The sequence below is a fragment of the Vanessa cardui genome, chromosome 29, assembly GCF_905220365.1.
Source record: "Vanessa cardui chromosome 29, ilVanCard2.1, whole genome shotgun sequence".
In the NCBI taxonomy this organism is placed as follows: Eukaryota; Metazoa; Arthropoda; class Insecta; order Lepidoptera; family Nymphalidae; genus Vanessa; species Vanessa cardui.
Window position 1 is genome coordinate 6,540,159 of NC_061151.1, and position 18,184 is coordinate 6,558,342.

Here is an 18,184-nt window from a genome sequence, read left to right on the forward strand (position 1 = left end):
GGAGACCAGCAGCGCTCGAGGGCGGTGGTCCACCGACTGGTTGACGCTGAAGGCCTTGGACGCCGCGCCACCGCGCGAGTATCGCATGGCGGCGTTGAAGCGCCCCCCTCTGAGGACGGACAATTACGAGTCAGTGAGAGGCAACTCTAGGACGGAAGTATAGTACGACACAAATTAGATGTAGCATCGGAAAATTCAATGGAATGAAAATAAAACCGATTACTACATTACACGACCAATAGAAATAGCTCCCTATCGCGTCGTTCGACGCTATTCGTCGCTATAGATTCACGCGTCAGAGAAAGCAAGTGCATGTAAATTGACGTGTCAAATTGACGAATATATCAGGTCGTATGATATTACAAGTTATTACGTTTGTGCAAAGATCATATTCGCATGAGAAATAAATATTGATAATTTGGGATGGCGTACTCAATTCGGATGGGATCGGTTTTACGAATTTTGCCGATGCGACATCTAAGTTGTGTCGTACTATACTGTAATTACACCGGAATCACCCACAGAACGATTGGCGCACAGCTCTTAACACTTATAAATATTACAGTCATTAAAATATTATTATTACAGATAATATAGAACTATTTGTAGAGCATCTTACCTAAGTTTTCTCTTCACGATACGGTAGCTTGAAAAAATAAAATACAAGTCTAATATTACAACGTTCATTGCCAAGACAGCCGTAAGCACGCGCACACCTCATGAAATGATATCCTATACATAACTGTTGTAAAAACTGTAAAGTCTTTTTAAATATTTAAATCATACACGTAGCGCCATCTAGTATAGTGTCAAACACAATAGTAAACTTTATGTAATGTTTGTCCTTCTTTCCTTCTTGTCTCTGGCTCTGATTCGAGTTGTAACAAAAATGTATGTCCGGCAGTAATAAACGTAAACGTGTAAACGTAAACAGTAAACGTGTTTATGTTTACCCAATAGTCAGGGGCCATCTGAAAATCCGTGCTGTGCATTAGCACAGCTAATACTGAGATGAACCACTTGCTACCTACACTGTGTCCTTTAAATTTAATTATTTTTTCCTGTATAATCTATGTGATGTATGTGTGTAGCAAAATAAATGGTTTAATAAATAATTAACTTAATAACAAGCTATAATTATTTCATCAAACCTTTTAGCAGTAACAAAGCCAAACACACTCTATTCTAAACATATATCCAGCTGTTCACACAAATTTGGATATTTAGTCCTTTGAAAAAGAGATGCAGACATGAGGTTACTATATTCTTTATGACTAAGGCAGTGAACACATATAATATATCATTTAGCCTTAAATACAACAAAAAAAACAAAGTTGTTACTAACCTCGAGTGCGTCCTTATTCTTCCGGAAAACGTCGGGAACTGCAGCGCCATCTGTCGTCTCATCTCCGCTATGTTCTTGGCCAACTCGGATACATCTTGACCCTCCTATTATAATACAAGAATGAATAACAATATTATTTATAAAGACTCTATACTTTTGAATTTAGAATTAAAAAGAAAACAAAAATCTTTTGTAATAAAGAATTAAAAAAAAAAATCTCTACCAAATTTATTGTTGTATAAAATAGACACAATGGTGATAAACCATGGCCTAACTACTAAGCATCTTGCCAGTTTTTCTCATTAATATATCCTTTTTTATGTAATATATGTACGGGCAAATAGCTATCTGATGGTATGTAGTCACCAATCCATAGTCATTGACGCTATAAGAAATATAAATTATTCCATATATCATAACAATGCACCAACAACCATGGAAAATAAATAAAATTTTAACAAAAAGAAAAACCGACTTCAAACAAAACACTGTTTTAAAACAAATGAATATGCACGAAAAAGTAATAAAAATAATTGCGTATCCAACATATTTTCTAGAGTCTTCCTAAGTTAAATGAAATGAAAAATATTAGACTACTTAAAAGTCGATTAACGATTATATCATGTAGTTATAGTTATTGGTATATTTGGAGCCGGTGTCAGCCACGCTGCCCTTGCCCCAACAATCAAGAGAAAGAAGCGATACGAGCCCCTTGATTGATCCAGTATATTATTGTGTAAAAGGTAATTTGTAAAAAACATATTTGTTAAAGTATTCTCGTATTGTTTTTTGATAGATATACTGTAGGGTTTTATTGGCTGACACCGACTCCAAATATAACAATAATTATAACTACATGATATAATCGTTAATCGACTTTTAAGTAGTCTAATATTTTTCATTTCATTTAACTTAGGAAGACTCTAGAAAATATGTTGAATACGCAATTATTTTTATTACTTTTTCGTGCATATTCATTTGTTTTAAAACAGTGTTTTGTTTGAAGTCGGTTTTTCTTTTTGTTAAAATTTTATTTATTTTTTGATTTTGAGTAAAGCTGATGTTGACTAACTAATTTTTTTTAATATGGATAGATTAAGCGTTCCGTTTATATGAGTCAGAAACTACTTCGAGGACAATTTCAAAGGAAACTTGCGAATAAAGCAAAAATAGACTTTCGAAAATGCGGATTTAATACGTCACGCGGCGTAAACTACAAGGATCCCTCGAAAGAGCTGTAATCGAACTCAGCAAAAAAACTTTGAAAAAGACCAACTATATTTCGTACATCATATGACATCACATCACATACACAAAATTTTATTAAAGATAGTAAGAAATTCTGCCCCATATCGCACCCTAACTGCGAGCCGTATAGGAGTTCCATCACTACATAGTATAAAACAAAGTCGCTTTCTCTGTACCTATATCTTTAAATCTACGCAACGGATTTTGATGCGGTTTTTTTTAAAAGATAGTGTGATTCAAGGGGAAGGTTTGTGTATATAATACATGAACAATATAGTAAAGAAACACTGATAAGTTTGCGATGTGATGTCGTATATAAACAAATTCTGTAGTATATTTAGTATCAGTATTGCACCCGTGCGAAGCCGGGGTGGGTAGCTAGTTGATTATAATATTCGACTATGATAATTACATAAACATAACCACATTACGGAAGGCGACTCAAATATCCAAATAACCTATAAATAAAAGATTCGACCGAGTATCGCTAACGTGCTCCTCAGAATTGTTCCGTTCCCTTCCGTTCCGTTACTTTGTCATGGATCCTGTGCTCAGAACCTTACCAAACTTTCACCAAATTAACCTTGAAGTATTTATTTTATAATAAAAAAAGAATTATCAAAATTGGTTAACGTGATTTTCAGTTATTCACCTATTTGTCGCGCATATACATAATGCAAATTTAAGACTTATGTCGTTTTTACATGGATACCATCATCGGAAAAAAAAAATAAAAAAAATGGGACCCCACGGGAAGCACTACCTTTCAAACAAAAAAAAAAATTATCAAAATCGGTCCACCCAGTGAAAAGTTATGAGGTAACAAACATATATAAAAAAAAAAAAAAAAAAAAAAAAAAAAAAAAATACAGACGAATTGATAACCTCCTCCTTTTGGAAGTCGGTTGAAAAGATAATATGTCTCTTTTGCCTGTGGTGACAATCAATCAATCAAAATAAACTTTATTCAAGAAAGCTTTTACAAGCGCTTTTGAAACGTCATTTAACAATTAAGTGAAGCTACTATTTGGTTTGGAAAGTAGATTCTACCGAGAAGAACCGGCAACAAACTCAGTAGTTACTCGTTTTCAACATTTAAAAAATACAAAGTCATGTTAGTTAATACAATTATTTAAATTAATATATCCTGCTTGGAAGTCAACAAATACTATACAATGCCCTTTGGCGAGTACCCTACATTTCCGACCTTAAGCTCATTGCAATAAAGTCTATTTTTAATTAACATTACTTACCTGTTGTTTCGTTATAATATCTAATTCAGCATCCAATATATCTTTTTGTACTTCCTGTAGAGTTTTCGGTTTTTTCGCGTTCATCTGCAAACAAAATACATATTTATACACATATTCATATATTTATAACACCTTGCAGTTTAGTTACAGCGCTTTATACAAAAGGACAAACATAGACAACACGCATACAAACTCACTCAGCCAACAGAACAAGACAAGATTAGTACAATTTGAAAAGGAAAAATATTTTTAATCTGTGCTTTTAAATAAGTTATTCGAAATTTGAATTTTTTGCTTACTCTGTCTCTTACTCTTAGGTAAATATTTATAGTTATTTAAAATATCCAAACGAGAAAAATAAAAAAAAAAACTAACACAATTGTAGATTATTATGATATTAATTTCCAAAAAATCATCAACCCATTACTCTATTATGTCACTTGAGTCATTGTTCTTTTGGATGTATGTAGATGAACCAAAACCGCATTAATCGTTATGTTCCTATGTAGATTATTACCATTAATTAGTGGCGACTTACATGTTTTTTTTTTATTTACAAACATAATATGAAATTATTTCGACAATATGTACAATGCTAGTCCGACAGACCGGTGTTATGTTGTGTAAACATATAGTTGTGACATAGTTACTGCAGCGCCATCTAGTGGCGAGTTACAAGGGATTGTTTTGAGTTACATACCGTGTAAATCTTCTCTATGAAAAATAACATATATGTGATATATGTCCCAAAGTAATTGACTATTAAACACTGTGTTTTTTAATCTCGAACATATATATACGGACATACATTTCTATATACAAGATTTAATATATTAAAACTAATTTCCAAACTAACTATACAACTTTAGCCTAGTCAGTTTTTTTTTAAGGAAACGTTTTTTAACTGATATTTTGACATATTAACAACTCCAAATTACCCCCAAATTTACAGCTTAACTAACATACATGTTGAAAATTGTAAACAATAAAAATTATTACGGTGTAAGACAAAAAACATCCGCTGAGTTGATGTCGGGTCAGGGTACTTTCTTTACGAAAACGACATGGCTCACACATTTAATAAAGTATTTTAAATAAAAAAAAAATGCCAAATCTAGAGCATATACATATGTACGTAAAAACATACATACTGTCACTGACGTCATATCTTGTAATAGGACTAATTATTTAGCATTCTATTATTTTACAATATAGGGTGACAAACTGGCAAATGGACCTGATGGTAAGTGGTCACCACCGACCATAGACATTAGCACTGTGAGAAATATTAACCATTTCTTACACGACCAACGCGTGATAAACCTTGGGACTACTTAATTACTTAATGAAAGATCTAATTTCAGATGACTACGCTTTCTTATTAAACTAACTAATCAATGAACTACATATAAACTAGAAACGAGTATTACCTACATAAATAACGATACAACGTTTATATACTCTGAATATATATAAATGTATTTATATATTATGATCCGGAACCGGAAATATTAAGAGCAGAATACTATAATTGTGTATATCGTCTGATATATTTCCGTATATTTAAAATTCGTTACTCTCATTTCAAATATGTCAAAAATTATAAAAATATATATACAACTTAATATAACTAAACAAATAAAGAGAAAATTATTTATACATATGTACATATATGTTTAAATTAGTTATATAACGAGTAACCAAATATATTGAAGCTGCCTATTCGCCGACATATAAATTTATTAACTGTGTTAAATGTATACAAGATTATATTACATGATAATGAAACATTTTTGAAGCGAGTGCGTTTTATATTGATAAAAACGATCGTTACGATGTGCGCATGCGCCGGATATCTCCTACCTACGTCTCTTATAGGCATTCTTGTTTTAATTTAAACTGTCTTTAACCGTTAGTTTTGTTTGCCACTCATCCTGTATTCGACTCGTAAATATATCGTGAGGTAACCTGACATGTGATAAATAAAATTCTGCCCCCAAACTACTGGTGAACTAAACCTTACTAAACCTATATCAAATCAAATCAAAATAAACTCTATTCAAGTAGGCTATTACAAGCACTTTTGAATCGTCATTTTACAATTAAGTGAAGCTACCACCGGTTCGGAAAGTAGATTCTACAAAGAGGAACCGGCAAGAAACTCAGTAGTTACCCTTTTTTAACATTTAAAAAATACAAAGTCATGATAGTTAAATACAATTATTTAAATTAATATATCCTGCTTGGAAGTCAACAGTTATTAACTCCACGCTTTTTTATCATCTATAAATATAAAACCTTGTATCGAATAATATGCTTTTTCTACCAATGTATATTTTACAATCGATTTGAATTTACTAAACGGCAAAGTTAAAAATGTCTGCGGAATTTTATTATATATATATATATATATATATATATATATATATAATGTTACTGTCAAATACCTGTATTAGTTAATCTCTAAGATGACAGGAATAGACTACATGTATATTACTAGAAGTTATAGAAAAACAAACACTCAAAAACCATACAGAATAAAACAAGCAGTAAAGTTTAAAGCGGACAGTAATTCAGGTCATACGAAAGATTATTTTAATTATATATGTCAAATAAACTCATCAAAAAAAACTTACAAACTATTATAAATCAACCCCTATTATGTATATTTTAATGATGTATATCTCTGTTGGATAACTATTTGCATAAATAAAGATGGTATAAGAGCTGAGATGGCCCGGTGGTTAGAACGCGTGCATTTTAACCGATGATTGCGGGTTTACAGGCAAGCACAACTATACATATGTGCTTAATTTGTGTTTATAATTCATCTCGTGCTCGGTGGTGAAGGAAAACAGCGTGAGGAAACCTGCATGTGTTTAATTTCATCGAAGTGACACATGTGCATTGGAACAGCGTGGTGGAATATGTTCCAAACCCTCTCATAAATGGAAGAGTAGGCTTTATCCCAGCAGTGGGAAATTTACAGGCTGTAACTTTACTAACTTTTACTAACTTTATAAAGACTTTTACTTCTACCTCTCAGTAACTATTACAGATTTAAATAGACCTTTTTAGAGGTTGGAGGCATGTATAAACTATTGTAAAACCACAAATAGAGGGCAATGCAGTGGCAAATATCAGAAATCCTTACAGTTATAGAGCCTTTTATCTGCCTTCCAGAAAAAATATCATAGTAACAGTCAATCCACTGTTATTTCGAATATAAATCTTTCCCGTTTGTACCCAATCAATCTATATTGAAGCATTGTGGAATAAACTCCAAACCTTCACCAAAGATTTTATCCCAACAGTGGGCGATTCACGGACAATACAAATGACAGCATGAGCATGGTACCCCATTAATGTGCTACCCGAAATTCTTATATGACAGATTGTAACCAAAAATGTATGATTCGTCATGTACATTTTATTATAGGCCACCCGATGGTAAGTGGTCACCATCACCCATAGACAATGACGCTGTTAGAAATATTAACTATTAAACTACCTTACATCGTCAACGTGCCACCAACCTTGGGAACTAAGATGTTATGTCCCTTGCGCCTCTAGTTACACTGGTTCACTCACCCTTCAAACCGGAACACAACAATACTGAGTACTGTTGTTTGGCGGTAGAATAACTGATGAGTGGGTGGTACCTACCCAGACGGGCTTGCACAAAGCCCTGCCACCAAGTAATAAAACATTAAAAAAAAACCACCTGTTGTCAACACTGGCTATATAGATGGCGCCACTAACCACGGGACCCAAATAAGGAATATTTCGCGACGCGAGTCTACCGCCACTTCTGCGCATGCGTGCGACCAACATATACCACTTTGTTTGACTGACTATACTATAATATAATTCATTCATAATTCTCTTACATCTTATCAACGTAACCGATATATATAAACATATATAACTATCAATACGCAAGGCCGGCATTTGTCTTTAACATAGTCACTAACTTTACATATATTTAACGCTTCTATTCATCGATAATGATACGTCATATTAAAAATATAGTATATGCAATAATGTAACATACACTGACGTTGATGTATATCATGCAACGACATCGATCAGACGAAACTCATATAGTCATCTCACAAAATGCAATGCATAAACATGTACATGTGGAATGTCATTCGGATGTGAGGGTGCGTGCATGTGTGTGTATGAGACGTGTGCATATCGGCGCATGCGCATCAACGTTCGTTCGGTACCTGATCGAGTTGCAGCCGAGACATCGATCTTGACACTGATTCGTCCTGTTTTGTTATAAGAGCTATTTTATTACACTTATTATTTATCTGTGATATGTTTAAAAAGTTTTATTTTTGCTTTTTTGTTTTTTTTTCGCTTGGCCCTTGGAGTAGTGATGGAAAAACCTTCATCAAAAGTATTATATAACAATCAAAATCAAAATGTACTTTATTCAAGTGGGCTTTTTCAAGCACTTTTGAATCGTCATTGAACAATTAAGTGAAGCTACCACCGGTTCGGAAAGCAGATTCTACCGAGAGGAACCGGCAAGAAACTCAGTAGTTACTCTTTTTCACCTCATTTAACATCGCCTCATTGCCTCCACTGGTGACAGGAGGGCTGGTTCGTTTGCCCAGAGGATCGGAATTGCGATTCAACGGGGAAATGCTGTTAACATTCTTGCCACCATTGCACGCGGTCAAGACTTATACAGTAACTAGTTTTAGTTCACATTTGTATGTCAAGCATTTGATATTATTAATTCTTATTTGAATAAAAACTAATTTAAAAAAAAAATTGTTTAAGGCCAATAATGGTGTCTATGTATATGGTCACAAGGTCTAACTGGGTCCGGTCTCCCCTCAAACTGACCTGCATCTGCTTCAAGATCCCCTGGTTGGCGACGAGCTCCTTCCTCAACTTCTCGATGCCCTCCTGCATCGTGTTTATCGTCTTCATCAGAACCGCTTTGTGTTGTTCCGTCACGTTTCCTGAAAAACGACATTATGTTGAACTAGCTTTCGCCCGCGACTTCGTTCGCGTGGACTTCAGGTTCGTCCCGTCTAGTCTAGTAATCGCTTAAAATCGCTTCGTAAATAAGTCATTATTTCTCGTACAAAGTAAAGGATAAAAAATGGTTATTGTGGGTTATTCCTAAGAGATAAACATATACCATCACGGACTTTTTTGTAGACCTTTTTAAGTTGTACAATACTGTAGTACATTGTTTTGATCTATCTTGTAGGATTCAGTCAGCGTTTGCAATGTAAGCGCAAAAAATGTGTTTTTTTACGACCTCACATTAGAAACCTCAAAAATTGTATCCTATGTGTTATTCTGATGTATAAGCTATATTGTGGTAAAGTTTCATTCAAATCCATTCAATAGTTTTTACGTGAAAGAGTAACAAACATCCATACATACAAACTTTCGCCTTTATAATAGTAGTAGGATTAGATACCATTGTTATAAATACTACTCGCTTTGCACGGGTGCAATAGGCTATTTGACGGGTTTCTAAAATCCTGATTTTTTTATTTCTAGTACATATTTGCCGAAAAATATCATATTAAAAATTCCATATTTAAATAGCGCGTGAAAACGATACTTGGACAATACGGCGCTGCAATGGGGTCGGTGACGTCACTGTGCTGTAATTTAATCTGGTACATATAGTAGAAAAGGTTTACAAGAAAGTGACTTCATAATAAGCCCGGTCAATCAGGAGCGTTTTGTGTCACGTGACAAACGTTTGAAAAAATGCATTTTCATTTATTTTTGAATAAATTTAGTATTATTTTCAAGTTTCGTTAGTAAATAACCATTTTTAAACTCATAATATACACTGATTACAATAATTCACGATTTATTTTTCGTATTGTGAAATAGCCTATTATGATACTGAATATACTACAGAATTTGTTGATTTACTACATCACATTAGAAACTTCTAAAATTGTCAGTGTTTCTTTACTATATTGTACATGTATTATACACAAAATCCATCCCCTTGAATCAAACTAAATCTATTAAAAAAAAAACTGTATCAAAAGTCGTTGCGTAATTTGAAAGATCTAAGCACTCATAGGGACAAAGTGGTCAGCGACTTTGTTTTATACTATGTAATGATATATCTCAATACTATCTTCATTCATTCTTTGTTTATTTATAAATTAAAACTGGTGTAAGTTACAACAACAACAACAACAACAGCCTGTAAGTTCCCACTGCTGGGCTAAAGGCCTCCTCTCCCTTTGAGGAGAAGGTTTGGAACATATTCCACCACGCTGTTCCAATGCGGGTTGGTGGAATACACATGTGGCAGAATTTCTATGAAATTTGTCACATGCAGGTTTCCTCACGATGTTTTCCTTCACCGCTGAGCACGAGATGAATTATAAAGACAAATTAAGCACATGAATCAGCGGTGCTTGCCTGGATTTGAACCATGAACATGAAAACATGCTTTGCAACGATATTACTAACGATACGATACCACTAACTTTGGGAAGTGAGATGTTACGTCCCTTGTTATTGGAGCCGAAACAATAATGAACACATATGCTTGATAATCAGATGTTGGTATGAAAAGCAGTTTGAAAGTAGTCCGATACATTAATGACATGACACTTGGTGGCAGGGCTTTGTGCAAGCCCGTCTGAGTAGGTACCACCCACTCATCAGTTATTCTACCGCCAAACAACAGTACTCAGTATTGTTGCGTTCCGGTCTGAAGGGTGAGTGAGCAAGTGTAACTACAGGCACAAGGGACGTAACATCTTAGTTCCCAAGGTTGGTGGCGCATTGACGATGTAAGTAACCGTTAATATTTCTTACAGCGTCATTGTCTATGGGTGACGGTGACCACTTACCATCAGGTGGCCCATATGATCGTCCGCCAACCTATACCATAATACCATAAAAAAAAAAAAAAACAAAAAAAATGTAGGGTCAAAGGGTAGAAGTCAGTGCGTTCTTCATCATCATCATCACGGGTCTTCCAGCCTGGCTTAGGCCAGGGTACGGGCCTCGAGGTTACCCCTCCTTACCCGGGCTAGTCCTCCTCGGTAGCCTCTGACCCAATGGGTCAGGGTCCGTGGACCCAGTGGTGTCTTCATCTTAATATCCTCGCACGATAGCTGGATAGGTTCCAGGTGTATCCGCCAGCTGGCGCCACTCACCTGACTCGAGACTCTGTATGAGCAGCTGCTGGTGCCGCAGCTGGGTCTGCAGCAGCCTGTGCCCGCGGCGGTGAGCCTCCACCATCTGCAAGCCACCGGCGCCCGCCTTGCCCGCCGGCCTGCCGACCACCGCAGTGGTACCGTTGCCAGTCTCCTTCGCCTGGGAGAAGCGATTGGTGAATAACAACTTATTTCCATTTAATAAGGCTGACGTGAAGTGGTATTATAAAATTGTTTTAATATTAGTTTACAATATTTTTAAAATAATAATAATAATGCAACTATAAATAAATAAATAAATAAATAAATATGAGACAACATCACATTACTCTGATCCCAATGTAAGTAACTGAAGCACTTGTGTTATGGAAGTCAGAAGTAACGGCGGTACCACATACACCCAGACCCAAGACAACATAGAAAACTAGTAATCTACATTGACTCGGCCGGGAATCGAACCCAGGACCTCAGAGTGGCGTACCCATGAAAACCGGTGTACACACCACTCGACCATGGAGGTCGTCGAAATAGTATTCAAAATAAATTAAAATGTTTTATGGTTACTAATCATTATATTCTAGAACTAAAGTCAAAACTCGAAAAGCAACGAAGTGGAAATCGACTAATCGGAAGGCTGACCCGTGAATGAATAAATGAAATCAAATCAAATCAATTTTATTCAAGTAAACCTCACAATGAAGCGTTTTCGAATCGTCAATAATTAAATACTACCACCGTTTCGGAAAGCAGCTTCTAGCGAGAAGAAACGGCAAGAAGCTCGCATAGTTGCTCTTTTCAAATAAACAGATTTACAATGCTGTTTTTTACAGTAATTAGTGTCATATGATGGGACCCGAGCCTAACTCCAGGCGTTTCTTTCTAAAAAGTACTATTTTAATGAATAATATGATTTATTTATTAATTTAGTCTTAATAATCTTTTTAAATTTTGAAAATGGTAAATTTATTATATTTTCCGGTATCTTATTATGTATGCGTATACCATTGCCCAAAAACGTTCTATTTACCGTATGCAAACGGAAACTGGGGGTTACAATTTTATTCTTATTTCTTGTATTAATAGTATGTATATTACTTTACTGCATTGATGGAATAATTTTGATATAAATTTTTTAATAATAAAAATTAAATACAATACGTGCGCGATGGGAAAAAGACCTTTTGCAAACGCGATTAAATTCATTGGAGAAAAGAGAGATAACATTTTATGAATATCTTCTGCTAAAACCTTACACAAACATTTATATAGAAGGCGGCATAAGTCGTGAGTACAACCTTGACCCACGCAGTATATTTTAGGGTCTCATTGGCGGAATGAAGGAGCCAAGCCGCTGAGGCTGTACGCGATTGGTTCGTAAGTTGATGCTTGACGTCTATTGGATTAGCGTCTGTCAATTGGCAACTGTCAAAAAGTGTATACGCGCGAATTTACCCCCACTACTGCCTACCACTACCAACGACTCATGGCAGCTAGTATATCTACATAAAGTACTACAGCCATAATCAACATATCATCTAAGCCAGATTGGAAACCTTATAAATCGGAACGTTTTTGCTGACGCTACATCAAGTTACATCATTTCCGATTCACTTTGACAAAGTCGCATTCTGCTACGATAAGATACGACCATATCGTACTAGACTAGTCTCACCTTCTCAGCTTGTTTCACGTCGGCGGTGGCTTTGATGTTGTCTCTGTTGATTAACACCTTATTGTGGGACATGAGATGATTCTGTCGGTCCGTCTGCTTGTTCGCCTTCTGACCACCGGGCGCTGTGTTCTCTTGTTTGTTCTGTTAAACAACAAAAGAATATTTAAATCGGATTGAAAATTTCCAACAAACAAAGTCTTCTTCAGTTGTTAAGGAGAAGGATTTGCAATTCTACCAAACAGATTTAGAGTGGATTCGCTTTAGCTTATCAGAATACGTTACTACAGTGTATGTGTATGTATGTACAAGCTTTAGATTACAAGATATCTTAGTATGTATAAGACTACCAGTAAGGATAGCAAAAAAATGTTTGTACCATATTAGTTAAGTTTATTTTATACATATACTGAATAGATCTATACACCTATAATATAGATTTATACACATATAAAACAACAGCCTGTAAATTCCCACTGCTGGACTAAAGGCCTCCTCTCCCTTTGAGGAGAAGGTTTGGAACACATTCCACCACGCTGTTCCAATGCGGGTTGGTGGAATACACATGTGGCAGAATTTTTATGAAATTTGTCTCATGCAGGTTTCCTCACGATGTTTTCCTTCACCGCCGAGCACGAGATGAATTATAAAGACAAATTAAGCACATGAATCAGCGGTGCTCGCCTGGGTTCGAACCCGCAGTAATCGGTTAAGATGCACGCGTTCTAACCACTGGGCCATCTCGACTCTATACACATATAGCATGAATTGAATTCAATAAATACTTTTATAAACACATAGCCACGTAAATATGTTCATTTTAAGCTACAAAAGAAATAACTTTTATACAAAACATTGATCAATAAAGCATGTATTGGCCGTACCTTTATGTTAACTTAATATATTTTTGATATCTCCGTTTTGACCTCGAGGCCAAAATTATACAAATGTCTATATATTTTTAAATAAATTCCAAACTTTTGATGTGATTTATACATTGACATCTAATATGACATAGAATATAGTCACAATATACATAAAATCCTGATATGAATATGTACTGTTAATTTCCTCGCAGGTATTTTTTCTAAGTTAAGAAGACTGACCTCAGGGTTGTGCCAGAAGACTTTAATGAATCTGTTGTTGAGCACGGCCTCAGTGCTCTTGTAGGCGACGTTCGCTTCCGTCGGCGTTGAGAACGTTATGAGAGCCGCTTCGTGGTCACCCTCGTAGCAGACCTGCGGAACAAATTGTCAGGAAATTAATTATAATAATATAAATACAGTCAGTCAGTCAGTCAGTCAGTCAGTTGCAGCACCAACAGCATGCTAGGGACGATCGCCAGCAGTCTTGACTTGCAAAACATAACATTTAATAAAAAAAAATATGTCTAAAGACGCTAGTGCAATTTCCTCATAGTAAGTCTGCTAGACCCTTTTCTAAGTAATTAATTAATAAATTAAGAGTGATTTGAAAGATAGATTGTTTTTCATTTACATTTCTGATTCTTATAATATCTTCAGACGTTCCTAACAAAATATTAAAGTCAACCTTAATCGTAAGGAAACCTGCAAGTGTCTAATTTCTTAGAAATTCTACCACATTTGTATTCCACCAACCCGTAGTGGAGCACATGGTGCAATATTCGAACCTTCTCCTCAAAGGGAGAGGAGACCTTAGCCCAGCAGAGCAAAATTTACAGGCTGTTGTTATTGTTATACCTTATTCTAGTTAGTTCTAATTAGACTTTTACAAGCAATAATAAATATTCTATTAAATATCTAGTTACTAGCATTTCACAAAATTTCTCTTATTAGTTATACCATATTCAAATGGCAAGAAAAGTTAGTAACATCGTCGGCATTACATACCTGTATATTAACAATCTTCCCGAACTTGCTGAAATGACTGTCCAAGTGTTTGATCTCGTTGAGGCCCGGCGGTACCTTCTTTACCTCCAGCGAACAATTCGCCGCGTTAGCTGGCAGGGGGGGGGCGGGGGGCGCCTGTTACATAAAACCATGGTCATCATAGTCCACTGTTGAGTGGCGGGGCGGTATAGTACAGTAGAGGAGAGCGTTATTAGATCTGTCTAATATAAACGACTAGCTTTTGCCCGCGACTTCGTTCGCGTGGACTTCAGGTTCGTCCCGTCTAGTCTAGTAATCGCTTAAAATCGCTTCGTAAATATTCCTAAGAGATAAAAATATACCATCACGGACTTTTTTGTAGACCTTTTTAAGTTGTAAAATACTGTAGTACATTGTTTTGATCTATCTTGTAGGATTCAGTCAGCGTTTGCAATGTAAGCGCAAAAAATGTGTTTTTTTACGACCTCACATTAGAAACCTCAAAAATTGTATCCTATGTGTTATTCTGATGTATAAGCTATATTGTGGTAAAGTTTCATTCAAATCCATTCAGTAGTTTTTACGTGAAAGAGTAACAAACATCCATACATACAAACTTTCGCCTTTATAATAGTAGTAGGATGTCATAAGGTCTTACAAAATGACTTATGAATAAATAGGTCTTTAATTTTACTGGCTATATAGATTTTTGTTCATTTTTCGTTTGTGTGTCAGACGAGTTTAATTGTAAACTAGAATGGTCTAGAATAAGTCAGTACGATAATAAAATCATTTGACATCGTTACATTTTGTTTGCTTTTTTCTACATAAATCGAGATGGCCCAGTGGTTAGAACACGCGCATCTTAACCGATGATTGCGGGTTCAAACCCAGGCAAGCACCGCTGATTCATTAGCTTAATTTGTCTTTATAATTCATCTCGTACCCGGCGGTGAAGGAAAACATCGTAAGGAAACCTGCATGTGACAAATTTCATAGACATTCCGCCACATGTGTATTCCACCAACCCGCATTGGAACAGCGTGGTGGAATATGTTCCAAACCTCCTCAAAGGGAGAGGAGGCCTTTAGCCCAGCAGTGGGAATTTACGGGCTGTTACTTTTTACTTTACATAAATCTATCAAGCGTCTTACCGAGGCGGTTGTATTCGAAGCCCTTCTTCCCGGGGGCGTGGCGCGGGGGCGGCGGCGCGGGCGCTTCGTGGCGCACCCTGCGGACACGCGAGGTTAGTGCGGGGTGTGGGTGATGTATTTCATTCGTGGGTTTGAGCTATCCTGCTTGCTTTATCCGTTCTTAATTTGAAGATACCAACTCATTAATATTAGCTTTAAATTGTCGATATACATACATACATTATGTATTGATGTATAAAAATATTGTCCATGACCAGATACCGTCAACGACCTCACCCCTGATGATTATTTTTTTTTAATTAGAATAATTTTTATAAAATTATTTTATAATTTTTTTTTCAATAAAAATTGCTTAACCAACAAAGTTTTTTTATTGTTCCCGCGACAATTTGGCGCCCAACGTGGGGCGTTGGTGTTATGTGTGTGGGGGGGGGAGTGCGCGCTCACCGGGGGATGGGCACGAGCTCGCGCGGCGCGAGGCGCGGCGGCGGGTGCGCGGGCGGCGCGTAGCCCACCACGCCGGCGGCCCAGATGTCCGGCGCGGCGGGGTTGTACTCGCCGCACGGGCCGGGCACGGGCACGGCCAGCGGCGGCGGCAGCGCCAGCACGCGCGACAGAGCCGCGTCCTCGAGCACGACGGGGTCGGCGCCGTGGTCCCACTCGCACAGGTCGCCGCGCATGCAGTAGCCCTTCACTGTCGTACATTTCAATCGATTTATATATATCTTTTTTAGAGTCGCGATAGCCCAGTGGTTAGAACGCGTGCATCTTAACCGATGATTGCGGTTTCAAACTCTGACAGCACCGCTGATTCATGTACTTGATTTGTCTTTATAATTCATCTCGTGCTCAGCGGTGAAGGAAAACATCGTGAGGAAACCTGCATGTGACAAATTTCATAGAAATTCTGCCACATGTGCATTCCACCAACCCGCATTGGAACAGCATATGTTCCAAACCTTCTCCTCAAAGGAAGAGGAGGCCTTTAGCCGAGCAGTGGGAATTTACAGGCTGTTGTTGTTGTAATCTATCCATTGTCATGCTTGTTATAATGAATTCTCACCGTCAAAGTCTCGACAGCGGCGCCGGTAGGCGTCAGCGTGGTCCAGGCGCGCGCCGGGCGGCGACATCGAGCGGTCACGTGATCTGCGGGCGGGAAACCAATATGAGCTACGTACATAAAAATATACGTTTTCATGGAGCAAAACCATATAATGATTCACCGAACTACATAAAAGAATGTGAAAACTTTTAAAAATAAACTTAAAATATATATATATTAGAAAATATTAAGTAGCACTAGCCATTCCATGTATCAAATATCAATGTATAGTACGACAAAAATTAGATGTAGCATGGAATGAAAATAAAACCGATTAATGCCTATTTACACAACCAATAGAAATAGCTCCCCATCGCGCCACTCGACGCTATTCGTCGCTATAGATTCGCGCGTCAGAGAAAGCAAGTGCATGTAAATCGACGCGTCAAATTGACGAATATATCAGGTCATTTGAAATTACAAGTTATTACGTTTGTGCAAAGATCTTATTCGCATGAAAAATAAATATTGATAATTTGGGATAGCGTACTCGATTCGGATGTGATCGGTTTTACGAATTTTGCCGATGCGACATCTAAGTTGTGTCGAACTATATGTATTTAACATTATTTAATCTCATGTAAGTGAATCTGTGTATGTTCTTATGAGAATAAAGATCTTTAACCATAGCTACTACTTTACATTCAAACTCGAAGACACTGTTATAAATTTTGATTAAATAAATAAGTTATAGTTCAAGTTGCCAACTGTAAGCCTTGCAAATTGTAGCGACAACAAAAAAATATATATTTTTTAAGTCTACAGTTATCATCAATCTTAAAAAAAGGTATTTTAAGGTTACAGAAATCTGTAAAGACAGTCCAAACCAACAGTAGCAGATGGTACACATTGGCAAGGTGATGTTTGAAATAAAACTAGTTATAACGGATTTGAAACGGGTAGGGTACGTCTCTACCCGTGACCACGAACGCTGTAAAGTGCTTGAAACGTCAGGATGTCAAAGATAATTAATATACGCAGTTCAAATCCGTTATAACTAGTTTTATTTCAATGTGTAATAATCGCGAAAAAGACAACATTAAGGTGATGTTTACTACGCCCCCCCCCCCCCACCCTCACATATAAAGTATAGTACGACACAACTTAGACGTAGCATCGGCAAAATTCGTAAAACCGATCACATCCGAATTGAGTACGCTATCCCAAACTATCAATATTCATTTCTCACGCGAACATGATCGCACAAACGTAATAACTTGTAATATCATACGACCTAATATATTCGTCAATTTGACACATCAATTTACATGCACTTGCCTTCTCTGACGCGAGAATCTATAGCGACGAATAGCGTCGAATGGCGCGATAGGGAGATATTTCTATTGGTCGTGTAATGTAGTAATCGGTTTTATTTTCATTCCATTGCATTT

At 36.6% G+C, this 18,184-nt stretch overlaps 1 protein-coding gene across 1 annotated transcript; it reads right to left on the bottom strand.

The window, feature by feature from the left end:
• Positions 1 to 594: 594 nt before the first annotated feature.
• On the bottom strand, positions 595 to 17,990 carry LOC124541864 (zinc finger protein swm-like). The gene is made up of 13 exons (XM_047119773.1): positions 17,983 to 17,990; positions 16,755 to 16,837; positions 16,139 to 16,385; positions 15,692 to 15,768; positions 14,559 to 14,668; positions 13,794 to 13,925; positions 12,691 to 12,831; positions 11,019 to 11,178; positions 8,710 to 8,828; positions 8,079 to 8,123; positions 3,847 to 3,930; positions 1,346 to 1,449; positions 595 to 646 (listed from the first exon to the last, which is right to left on the bottom strand). The coding sequence occupies exons 1-13, from the start codon at positions 17,988 to 17,990 to the stop codon at positions 616 to 618; spliced, it is 1,341 nt and encodes a 446-aa protein (XP_046975729.1). The 3' UTR covers positions 595 to 615.
• Positions 17,991 to 18,184: the final 194 nt, after the last annotated feature.

What these genes read in the sequence shown, in the direction of transcription:
- LOC124541864 (XM_047119773.1), bottom strand. An exon ending in CCGCTGTCGAGACTTTGACG is followed by an intron (nt 16,386 to 16,754) that starts GTGAGAATTCAT and finishes AATGTACGACAG; the next exon opens with TGAAGGGCTACTGCATGCGC. An exon ending in GGATCTTGAAGCAGATGCAG is followed by an intron (nt 8,124 to 8,709) that starts GTCAGTTTGAGG and finishes ATAACAAAACAG; the next exon opens with GACGAATCAGTGTCAAGATC.